Raw genomic sequence first — 12,240 nt, 5'->3', positions numbered from 1 at the left:
CTTCAGTCATAGCCTCATCACTTTACATCACTCTACACAGGCAGGCAAAACCCAATCTGTGCTTTAATGCAAATAACTTTTTTTTTTAAACTTTTATACGTTTATACCTGAAAGAAGGGTCAAATACAGTTTTAAGTGCATAATTAAAATGACCATACATCCTCATTAATCATCACAAACAGTATTAGCGCCCCTCACTGGACAAGAGGAAGCAAGCAACAAAGACAAGTGGTGATGTGGAGAATGGCATGACTTTATTGAGTCCAGTGCTCAGTGTTAGACATATGGGATTTGATGTGTTTATAGATACATGCCATACAACCATTGTTAGGCCCACGTTTTAAGCCAAGTGCTCCTTCCTGCTGGAGTATGATATTAAACCAATTTGGACATCCATTTTCTGCATAAACAGGCCACGCTGTCTCTTAGATCGCTGCACTTTTAGTGATTGTTGTCGCAGATGCAAGGACTATTTACACTGTTTACAATATTGATGTCATGTACAAAAGAGAAAGAAAACTTTACAAATATTTGCATAAGAAAAACAAACATATGCACTTAAAAATGCAAACAAACAAAAAAAAAGAAGATATCCAGTTATTTAAAATCCCTCCCATGATAAGGTTTAAGTGTGGTAGGTCCAATAAAACAACACTTTGGGAACACAACAGGGCTTTGTATAAACCTTACGTCTCCAGGCTAATATGGGTTCTTACACTGCTTCAAAGTCTCAGGCAAATCTTCAAAGGTCACACACATGCCGCCCAGTCGTGATACACATTCTTATCTGCTGCAAAGTTAACTTACGCACACGTCATCTGAACTATCAGCCAGAGGCCCAAATTGATAACTCACTCTCCACCAAAATCTGGACATCAAGGTGATGAAATCTAAGTGAGACGATATCAGAGTAGGTGAGAGGAAGTGATGACATTTCCTCTAAATCGAGGCGTCCGTGTGGTAGATTTAAGCAGCTAAAAAGCAGCTTTAGGCCAAACTGTGTTTCAGGCACAGATAAATGTAGGCATCATGCCTCTACTTTCCACCAGCAATTGGTTTGGAAAGTAGAAAAACATCTGGACAGAATATGGCAGTTTGAGGTACTTCAGGGTCATGAGGCGGCATAGCTCAGAGGTTTACAAAAATCTCTACTACCTGCACTTTCCTCCTTTCATATGTCAGTTTATGCATTCCACCTTCATCACAAGAACAGTCAAGATGCAAGCAATAAATACTCTGTATTCTAGTACTCTCTAAACCTATAGTATGTGCAAACCAGTGAAGGAAAGAAATGGAAGGAAGCCACTTAATCATGTAATTCAACCATTCATTCACATGGACTTAATCTTACTCTAACTTTTAAAATAACATGTAAATTTAAAAAAAAGTTTAAAAAAAGTTATAAAATATACAAAACGAAGGAGTTTGGGAACGTAAATGTGTTGTACATGTATTATCACTTGATGACAACATTCTTTACTGGGCTTCCTCGTAAACAAATAAAACATTGACAATGAAAGTACACCTGCAGATGCTGCCTGCAACCGTTGATAATGGCATTATTAGTATACATAATAGATGAGTTACTGTTTATTATGATCATTGAAGATGCCCTAGTATAAAATCTTACAAAAATCAAGATCCTCATCTATCACAAGTTTTTAAGTGTTTTAAAACCATTATCTAAATACAGAATATATGCAAGCATAGCCAGAATTGGCAGGCAGACTAGATAAACAAGCAGTTTTTGTTTTTTCTGTGTGTTTACAATACAGGTATGTTGAACATAGGACCATTGTCCATTTCTGTGTTTATACCATTAGCATGTTACTGTAATAAACCACTGGATTCTGAGTCCACAGAGGATGACATTTACTATAGAGCCGGAACCTAAAGCCGATTCATTATTCATTCCATTTTCACCCATGCATTTTTCTCTTACATCTTCACAGTTAAGGTAATTTGATCCACGATGAATATCTCCGAATGACACGAATGGCTGAAGTTAAATGTCATGAAAGACCAACATTCAAGGCTATTTTCATAGTTGTGTTATTGAGTGGGTAATACTACTGAGCACCTTTGATAAACAGAAAGGTCACAAGGAGAACACTGAGGCAGGAGTCAGTTGATGGTGCCATCCAGAGGAATTATCAATGAACTGCATAATCTAGCCAAACTGATGGTTTTCCATTTCATACACAGTCACGGATGCAGCCTCTTTAAATATAATTACCACAAGTAGAAAATAAAGTGCATTTTTGGTTGTTGTTGAGTGATGGTCCTACTTTTGGGATTTCAGACTCTTTTACTTCTTAAGTGATTTTATTTCTGAAAATAAGCAAAGAAAACCAGTAAGCACCAACAGTTGTGAGGGTTCAAACAAAAACAAGAGAAAGTGAGCAGGTGGATCGTGATCAGCAGGATTATAGGTAGTATTCTGCATCGTACTATTCCAGTTACCATGCATTTGCAAACTCAACAACAACCCACATCAGGCAGGGAAGAGACAAATCAGTCTCCTTCCCTGAAATGATCATCACAGCTTCCCATAAAAGCAGTTCATTTTCAATGTTCTAATACTAGGGCTGAACAATCCCTTTGTCCACAATCACTCTCTCTATAGATGCTTTACATTTAGCTTTGTAACTGCTCACTGAGCACACTGTAATATTTATTATCAAGTCTTTAAAGTCTCATTGGGACTGTGATTGCTGTTTCAGCCAAAATAAAGAGTTCAAAGTTCCATAAGCATTATTGAAGGTCACATGTTCTCAGAGTGTGGCCTGCAGAGTGGGATCCAGACAGCCTTCCCGCTCTGGAGACTCTATGTAGTTGGCTGACTCCTGCAGCTTCAGCAGCATTGCCATCTAAAGAAGACACATGTGGTCACATGGCACATTACTATTTTTGTAAAAGACAAAACATTTATTTTGTTAATTACTACGTATGTATCAGAGGTGCAAAAAATATATATCTATATTTCTCCGTATCCCTCTCACTATACATACATATATATTGTATGTGTATGTGTATATACAACACAAACATTTACTTACCAGTGGGTCTGACTCCAGTGTGCTGGGTGGAGGTGTATCTTTGGGGGGCTTCTTTTCCTCACTTAGTGGGCCTATGCTGGGAGGAGGTAGGTGAAAGAGCTTGGACTGATCCGGCTGTGCATTGGGCCACGGGAGAGTGCCTCTCACCCATTCGACTGGATCCTCCCATACTGCCTTCTGTCCATGGACCTGATAGATGCACAACACGAGGAGATAAAAACGCGTACTTATCCATTTTTGTACCTTTCGTATGTTAACCTTTGCAAGAGTGTCTGTGTGTGTATTTACCTTGATGCCATCTTTGGCTCCTTCCTGCAAATAGGGAATGATGGAGTGGTTCCACAGGTCAATGAACCATTGCCTGAACTCTGACACAGATACAGGGCATGACAGGAAGAAACAGGGACCTTGGGGAGGCAAAGATTCCTATTACTCACTTTAACAGATTCAGTGACTTTTCCTCTTTCATACATTAACTATGTAGACTGTGTCCCACCTATAAGGAAGTCCGAAGTACTGTGTTTCTCCAGGAAGGCATGGAGATGATACCAGAGCTGAGGGATCCAATCGAGTACATGAAGGAGAGACTGGCGATGGGCTGAGTCCTGTTGCTCTTCCTGGTAGGCCTCCACAGCTTTACGGTGCAGGTACCTCAGCAGAAACCCATTAGCTGGTTCCACGTTGTTGGAGAACATTATCATCCTGTGACCATAAGCAAGAAATCTTACTTTTACTAGGCACAAATAAATACATTTTTAATTTAATAATATATCAAATTAGGAAGATTGTAGAGATTTTATGGCTTTATGGTTACCTGAAGCTGAGGTGCAGTCCATGATTAGAAGTCATCTTCACCGGCTGATTGGTTGTTCCAATGATGTAAGGACTGAATCATCCACAGATGAAATTATGTTAAAATTTCTAAAAAATTCTGGATTTACTTCAGGCTAAAATAAAGTATTTTTGCAAGTCACTCACCATTTGTGATGTTTGCACGTGAGTGCTCCATTAACAAGCTCAGTGATGGCTGCTGAATCACTAATGTCATCTATGATGACAACCAGTGGCAATTCTCCTCCACTCTCTCTGTCAATCTGATTAGCTAGATTGGACAGATATAACTGCAACTCCTGTGAAATGAATGTGAATGTATAAATCTATTCTCATAATTGTCAATATTTAAAACTTCTAGACACTTGTGAGTTATGCTGCACCTTTGGTGACTGACGATGCATGTTGAAGGTAACAGCAGGGCTGCGACCGCGGAGACAGGGCTCAGGGTCAGCCTCTGATGAGTCTGTGCGGCTGTGTTGCAGGAGGTAGTGGGCCAGATGTTGAGCCAGATAGGTCTTTCCTGTCCCACTGGGCCCGGATAGAACCAGGCGCCTGTGTTTCAGCAGCAGGCTGATGTAGTGCAGCATCATGGGCTTTGGAATCAGAGTCTCAAACACAAGTGAGTCAACACATTTCTCTCTGAGACCTATAAAAGAGGCAGAGACAGGATAGAGAGAAACAGATAAGTTATACAACATTTACTATAGATTTATTATCAATACTGTGTATGGAAAACAGGTAAACGTAGTGTATGGAATCAATCCATCAAAATTAACATTTTGCTGCCGTTATTTCATCATCGCCACAATAGGTGATTGGTGGCAAATTGATCCAAATCACTAATACACATCGTGAATATACTATTATCAATGAAGCACGCTCTCTAACCCTTTAAGGTGACAAATATTCGAGCTGAACCACTGCTGAGACAACGATAGGGTGAGGCCTGAGGTGTTTCCCCTCCTATCACCCTCAGTCCTCCTTGGGTCAGCTGATACGTTTGCAGTGAATCACAGGACAGACCCAGGCTGGCCGTTGGGTCCACCTGAGTTAGGTAATCCTGGTGAAAAAGGAAAAGCATAATGCATAAGGACTTATCTGTAGTAGTAGCTATACTATTTATTCAAATAACTAACTTCTACGCAGTAAAATGGACAAGTTTTAAATTACCTTGAAGGTCTTTGCTATGAGAGAATCAAGACAGGCCCAGTCAGTCCTTGCACTGACCAGAACTGAGCCCACATAATACTCCTGCTGCTGGTTACTGTCCTACAGAAACAGAAAGGAAAGAGAGCTCAATTTCCAAGCTTCTCATCTTGAAGCTGTTAACTTTCAGTACTGTAGTGATTAAAAGTGTTTTTACCTCAGCTTGATCTCCTGTGCGAACAAGTACTTGTGCATTCACTGTATCCCGCTGAGAAGACATACTTAGTGTGTCAACTGGAGAAACATCTGAGAAAGAGTAAGGAAGGAGTGGAAAGAAGTTAAAGAATATAACTGTGAGCAATGATCTTTTTAGTGATACTGACATGTGAGCTGAACATCAGTGAATATTCTTTATAGGTCCCTTACCTGGATCTTTACAATCATTCAGACTGAGGCTGAAGGACTTGGTGAGGGACATGCTCATTGGATGTCTCAGTGACGGCCCCAGGAGAGAGGCCAGGCCTGAAGGCTGGGAGGTGGAAGAAGTGGGCCCAGAGCTTGTTCCTGTTTTCAAATGGTCATTCTCTGCTTTCAAGTTCTCCACCGTTGACTAGAATGCAGGCAGGTGAAAAGTTTAAATTTGTGCAATGTCACGCATCAGTTTGCTTTAAGTTAAATGAACGTGACCATACAGGCAAAAACAAACCTGCATGTTGTTCATGGCTTCTCTGATTTGCTCTAGCTGATGAGCAGAGTTTAAGGCCTCAAGTCGGATATCTGTCAGTTCCCTCTCTTTCTCCCAGAGCTCTGAGCGTAGGTCTGATACAGCTGTTTCCTCACCATATGGCTCCTCTGTAGTCTCCATGATGCTGGAGGGAAAGGGAACAGGGTGGACTCTAAAACCTGGCCTTTTTACTGCTGAGCTAAGAACCAGAGTAAGATGTTTAGGAACCTACACAGAGGAGGTGGCAGATGTCGAGGTTTTGAGAGATGAGGGCTGATTCTCTCCTCCTTCTCCCCCCTCGTGAAGCATCTTTGGGGAATTGGGAGCTGAGGAGTCGGGGGTGGCGATTTCTTCAATGTCTGAGTAGGTTTTGGAGCCTTTCTTAATACTGAATGCCTTGTTGAAAGAGCTCCTCAGCTACACAGAAACAGAGAAGCAGGGACAAGGAAAGAGGTAATGAACTAATATTTAAAAGACTGTATTTATTGCTAAAATTAAAATGAAGAGAGTATTAGGATTGTTAACACATGCTAAACATTACAGAAATAGTTTGTCATTTTTGTACATTACGTAACTTCCTGCAAAACCGCAATCTGTTTTAAAATCTGTTTTAAACAGTCTTTTTTTGTGTGTGAATTTAGCAAACAAGATATGACATCTTAGTTTGCTTTAGATGAGCTGAAATGGATGCCGTAACCTTTGGACAGAGTTCTTTGTCTCTGTTTCCAGTCTTTTTGTTGAGCTAAGCCAAGCTGCTGGTGGTTGGAAATTCATAATTTATAGACAAACTGTAATCTTTTGGCGGTAAAATAATTAATCATATTTTCTAAAATGACAAACTGTTCCTTTAAGCTTTAAGTCATTTTCTGCCAACAAGGCAAAGTTTATGTTGTTGCATGTGTATGCAGATTTAGTACCCAGCTGCTGGGTGAGTAAGGGTTATGTGGAAAAGCTGAATGTTGGTCACGATACTGACTGCAAATATATTTATTTTATAAATACACAATAAAACATGTAGTAAGTGAGGGAAGTTAAAACCACATTGAATAAAGTGATAATTAAGCTAAGAGGTCTGCATTTAATGGAATGTCATGTCTGCTGATTGCCACTCTAACTGAATTACAGCCATCCATTCAAATGAAATATTCACAGAACAGGCAGCCAATCAGAAGTTCAAGAGGTGAATCAGCAGAGATGGAGGGCATTTGAGGATTATCAGTAGTAGTTTCAGATGGTCCATCATGCTGTATGATACATAGGCTTTTTAAGGACACAATGACTTCACTCACCTCAAACACCTAAAACAGCAAAATGACACAACAGAGGAGGGAAACACCGGTCACATTTTACTATCCACACTGCTAGATGTAGACAAACACTGCTGCACAAGCAGAATGCATCCACTCTTACCCAGCTTTTTTTCTTCTTTTTCTTAGCATCTTGGTCCTTCAAGCTACCAACACTTGACATGCTGGTCAAACTGTTCAGACTAGAGATGCTCTCGCATGAGTTCTGACGTCGAATTCGCACGTCTGAAAAACAAGAAAGCTCAACATCAAAAGAGAGATAGACCTGCAGAGAGACATATGTAGAATGAAAGACCAAGTGGTTTGATTTCAAACCTTTCATGTTGTCTGGATTGTTTAGAGCGCCGTGTATAACAGCCTGGGCTTCTTCATTCCTGGCCCTCAAAGCCTCAATGGTCTCCCGCAGTTCGATCAGCTCTGAGTCCTGCACAAACATTTAGTTTTAGTTTTAGAGACTTGGGTCAAAATACCTCAAAGTGCATCTGTGAGCAAAAATCAGACAGATATTATTGTTTTAAATGTGTAATCATGAAAAGGTTATGAATTGTGTTTTTATTCACTGGAATAGTTAATGAGGTCGTTTAGGACAGTTCAGAAAACACTTCTGGTAATAATCAGTAAGAGACAAAACTAGGAAGAAAAATGAATTTACCTGCTGATCATTCCTTATAGTAATGAACAGGTCATCATCTCTTGACTCATGTATGATTATTCAATTTAATCATCATTTAAATATATTTAGTGTCGTTGAAAGTACATTTCTAGAACATACTGCACAGGTATCTGCAACTGGAAACCACAGTATGAGCTCATACACCTGAGGCTGGGCTTCATCAGTAATAAGGGTTGAAAAGGACAGAGCCTAGAGCAACAGAGCTTCTCTGTGCTGTTTATTGTGTGCTAAAGTCAATCCCACTCTGCAGTAAATTGAACTGCCCAGCCCATCTCCTTATGGTTAAAGAGGCGGTGCTTTACACTGAGCTGCACAGGTCAGTGCCCCAGCACAAACAACAAAGACTTCTTCTGGAGTGGTCTAGACGGGGCTTTCAGTGGGAGCACCAAAGCATGAAACACTGAGAGAGACTCCTCACTTTTACACACACACATGCACACACACACACACACACAGAATGCCAACTCAGGCACCGATTAGTTTACTTGCACCAAACAGATACAAAGGCAGAAGAATGCAGAACTGTGATGTCCATTGTGAGTGCATGTGCAATTTGCTTGCACTTTGAGCTTATTGAGCAGCCTTAAGTAAAGTTTCTTATTTTCAGTGTTCCTGTGTCCTCTTCTCACACAAGGTCCTGCTGTGGGACTGTTGCATGGGCCTCTAACGTTTATTTAGCTCCTCACCGCAGTCTGTGATCGAAGTCCCCTCCCTCCATGGCAGCTCTGCCTGCCTTTAGCTCACTTCTCGTAAAAGAGAGTGTGTGTGTTTAAAAGTGTGGATGTGATGGGTGCCGTTACCTTCTGCTCATGGCTTAGTGACAGACTCTGAAGCCGACTTGTCATCAATGCCAAACTTTGCTCAAAGGCGGCCACCAGATTCGCCTGTTTGGAAAAGAAGAAAATAAGTTACAGACCATAAATACAAGCAGCAATTCATTTCCCCTAGATCTTTATATAGTTTTATATTATTTACACCACAGATCTTTAAAATACAGTAACATCAGGAATACAGGAAGACTTTTTTACACTTAAAATTTTCTTTGACTGACAGATTTAACTAATATGCATTTAAGTTATTCACCAATTTTTTTCCTCTTTGATTTTTGCAGAAATGTAAATCAGAAGTGTCCAAGACCCACTGAACGTGTCATAAACAGACAACCTTATCCGGGGTTTATAAATACTCTTGTTTGACTTAACATTGTGGTTTCATCTAAATGAATTTGAGCTAAAACAAATGCATATAAAGTGCTAAACGAGTCATGGTTCGTTTTGCTATGGAAAGATGATTTTAGCATCTTACTGACCATCAGCAGTCCTTATTTTTGTTGCCCTCTACGTCAATGACAGAGGTATCATTATTAGCGGTATCCATAAAATTAACTGTGTTTATGTTTACTGATTTCAGACAGCAGACTAGAAATTTTAATGGCAGTCTTTTATAAAGATTTTAGGGTGGTTGGCTATGCCAATGATTAAATCTCGTGGATGTGCAGATCCCCATGTACATTTGGCACATTAGTCTGGAACAGGCAGACTCATGGAGAAACCATGAAGAAATGACAGGAAAATGAAAAAGGATTTGCATGAGGCCCAATGTCTCCTTTGGCAAATTCACGACTCCCTAATCTCTCTTTCACACGTACCCACTTTTGCTCATAGGCGGAAAAGAACACTTCTTTCTATTCTCACTTATAGCGCCCCATTAATAGAGCAAAATATCGGATACAGCACCGTCATTAATCCAACACATTATCATGCTCTGATTTGTGCATTGGGTTTGCCTATTCACTTCTCTCAAATTATAAGGTTAAATAAGGGAAGACACACACACACACACACACACGACTGATGTGTGCTTCATGATCTTGTGCACAATTCCTGTGCTGTACTGCTATACTGTACCAGTTAAAATGCTGATAGTTTGGTCATGTAGAAACTAACTTGTAGAATGGACCAGAAACAAGTGAGGCTGTGTGTGTCTGTGCGTGTATGCCTGCGTAAAAAAGCATTTCAAAGCTACTGTAAGTGGCTTGATGAGAGGTTCAGGAGGAGGTTAGCAATATTCAAACTGTATGTGTGCTTCAAATGTGCTGAGGCTGCACAGAAATGATCTATGACAGACATACCACAGCCTGGAATCTAAATCTCTCTGTGTGTGTGCAAATTCCTAGCCCTGTGAAGTAGTGCAGTGAGAAAATTGGATGGATGGATATAATCATGAGGGGCAAAGGTCTGAACCCACTGACTTGCAGGCAAAGAAACATGGCAGCAATAGGCTGCTACATAAAGATATGTGAAACATGTATGTGCAATGTACTATAGATGTTTTGTCTGTTTTTATATTGATTGTCAAAGGTTTAATATAATTAGCTAAATGAAGACATTAAAATAGATTTGTGTCTGGCTGCAGAATGATGTTTGCAATATAATTTCCTAACAGATACTTTTTTCTTATCTTGAGAAAATTAACCATTTACTGGCATTCTTCCTTCACTTTTGTATATTTAGTAATCTAAAACACTGCCAAAAGAGGTATTTTCGTCTCTTTTGCTACCAAAATATGAACAATTGATGATTGACTCTAAGGCATTCCTTTTAGAGTTGAAATGCATTTGTCTAGAAATTAGGTAACTGTTTACTTAGTAGAAACCTACTAAGAGAATAAATTCATAAAGGGACTTCAGGCACTTCAGGGCACTATCATATGAATATTTTTAAGTCAACAGACTGTACATACATTTGCTGTCAACTGTGTGGTCAGATTAGACACCTTCTCCTGGGATGATTCCAGCTCTCTCCTTAGCTTGCGGATTTGCTGTGATGAGAAACAGAAGCATGGCATTAGAAAAAACTAAGGCAATAAAGCTGACAATAGTTTAGATTACACAAGTGACTGGAGTGGATGGTTCATGAAATGAATGACTTATTCTCCCCTGAATAACAGTAACAAGAGTGGTAGATGAAAGGAAAGGAGATGACAAGACAAAGAAGAATGAGAGCAGGAAAGAGCACACTTACCTCTCCCTGAATCCTTTCCTCAGCCTTTGGATGCAGGGGGAATAAAAGTCAAGATGTTAGATGAAACATAAGGAAAGAGGAGAGGAGAGGAGAGGAGAGAAGAGGAGACTAATATGGTACAGGATAACAAGGGAAAAATCCTAGTCTTTAGTGTATGCTCATTAAAGTGTGATAGTAGAGGAAAACATCACGGTACGTGCAAACATCCACAGACACCCCACACCACATAATAAAATGTAGCTACCTGAGTCTGCATGCCGCCCACACTCACCGAGGAGTAGCTTGATGAGGCATTGGATGCTAGGGACAGAACAGACCCATGAACTGAAAAGAGAAAATAAAGAGCAACATTATAAGCTGATAAGAATCTGATTGAAAAACACATGGTATAGAATATTTTATATTCAGATATCAAAATAATAAATCATTCAATGAACTCACCTTCATCAGGCTCTTTGTCCCTGAAGGATCCAGAACGAACCATTCCCATGCTGTGAGGGCGTTCAGCTAACAATAGTGTACTGCCTAGCGGAGATGCTCCATACAGCTCCATAGACGCATCATGCGTCGGGATGCTGTTGGATCGAGTCATTCGCGGAGGTCCACCAACAGGGCTGGGTACTAGTAAGAAACCAGAAGGGTCGAAGGCACGAGAGTAATTATATATGAAAATTAAACTAATGCATTATTGGTGCAGAGCTACTCAAGTCAGTCTTCCTCTAGCTGTCTGAACACACTCACCCATACTGATCTTAGAGGTGCGGGGCAGCGAAGTGGGTGACGACAAGAGTGGAAGGGTTAGTGAGTCGGTTATACTAAGAATAGCATGAGAGTGTCTCCTCTCTCCTTTCTCCTTCACCTCATCCTCAGCCTGGGAGGCACCACTGAAACTAACAGAGGACAAAATCAGTGATGTTAGGGGTATTAGTTAGCATAGGAATTGCATGGCTCACTTATTGAAGAGGTGGCTATGCATTAACAATACATACATACAAACGTGCGTGGGCATTTGGGAACACACAGTGATGTGCCAGTCTGTGCCAGACTTCTGTATGGCACTAAAATTTACATTTATTTATCAGAATGTACCTTTAATGAAATTCTGCTCGATCGATATGTTTTAGAGAGGGGAAATGCATATAAAATGTTACCAGTAAGATACAATGAAATACAGTTTTGAAATACAGTCAATGGATTAAAACAGGGATTAGCACAATGCATCACTCAGAGCAAATTTTAACAAAGCGATCTCCACATGTCTGTTTGACATATGTCTGTGTTAAACTATCACTGACAATCTGTTGCATAATAATATGTATAAAGCCTGTAGCGGGATGTGTGTATCCGCTTACCTCAAACCTTTCTTCGGCAGTGTGTTTCTGTCTCTCTGAGAACTGTGGAGATTAAACAAAGTCATTGTTTCACCACTAGTGTGGGGAGTCATTAAACTCTCAAGAACAGGCAGCAGGCACAA

At 40.2% G+C, this 12,240-nt stretch overlaps 1 protein-coding gene across 13 annotated transcripts in view; it reads right to left on the bottom strand.

The window, feature by feature from the left end:
* Positions 1–232: 232 nt before the first annotated feature.
* The window catches only part of LOC137139143 (neuron navigator 1-like), a 75,326-nt gene continuing 63,318 nt past the window's right edge, over positions 233–12,240 (bottom strand). For 7 of the 13 annotated variants that reach the window (XM_067525965.1, XM_067525964.1, XM_067525969.1 and 4 more), the window contains 21 exons: positions 12,119–12,160; positions 11,508–11,656; positions 11,208–11,387; positions 11,011–11,090; positions 10,767–10,790; positions 10,486–10,563; positions 8,544–8,627; positions 7,174–7,494; positions 5,996–6,180; positions 5,746–5,908; positions 5,466–5,649; positions 5,257–5,345; positions 5,064–5,162; positions 4,782–4,953; positions 4,274–4,539; positions 4,038–4,189; positions 3,874–3,945; positions 3,556–3,761; positions 3,348–3,466; positions 3,060–3,248; positions 233–2,870 (listed from right to left, as the gene is read on the bottom strand). In XM_067525965.1, coding sequence (XP_067382066.1) covers positions 2,775–2,870; positions 3,060–3,248; positions 3,348–3,466; positions 3,556–3,761; positions 3,874–3,945; positions 4,038–4,189; positions 4,274–4,539; positions 4,782–4,953; positions 5,064–5,162; positions 5,257–5,345; positions 5,466–5,649; positions 5,746–5,908; positions 5,996–6,180; positions 7,174–7,494; positions 8,544–8,627; positions 10,486–10,563; positions 10,767–10,790; positions 11,011–11,090; positions 11,208–11,387; positions 11,508–11,656; positions 12,119–12,160 — 2,950 coding nt within the window. In that variant the 3' untranslated portion in view covers positions 233–2,774. The remainder of the gene's footprint in view (positions 2,871–3,059; positions 3,249–3,347; positions 3,467–3,555; positions 3,762–3,873; positions 3,946–4,037; positions 4,190–4,273; positions 4,540–4,781; positions 4,954–5,063; positions 5,163–5,256; positions 5,346–5,465; positions 5,650–5,745; positions 5,909–5,995; positions 6,181–7,173; positions 7,495–8,543; positions 8,628–10,485; positions 10,564–10,766; positions 10,791–11,010; positions 11,091–11,207; positions 11,388–11,507; positions 11,657–12,118; positions 12,161–12,240) is intronic. The other 6 variants (XM_067525970.1, XM_067525971.1, XM_067525967.1 and 3 more) reach the window with 6 other exon arrangements.

The sequence above is a fragment of the Channa argus genome, chromosome 13 (genome assembly GCF_033026475.1).
Source record: "Channa argus isolate prfri chromosome 13, Channa argus male v1.0, whole genome shotgun sequence".
In the NCBI taxonomy this organism is placed as follows: domain Eukaryota; kingdom Metazoa; phylum Chordata; class Actinopteri; order Anabantiformes; family Channidae; genus Channa; species Channa argus.
Note: the sequence above shows the minus strand (reverse complement) of the source record. Positions and strands in the feature narration are given on the sequence as shown.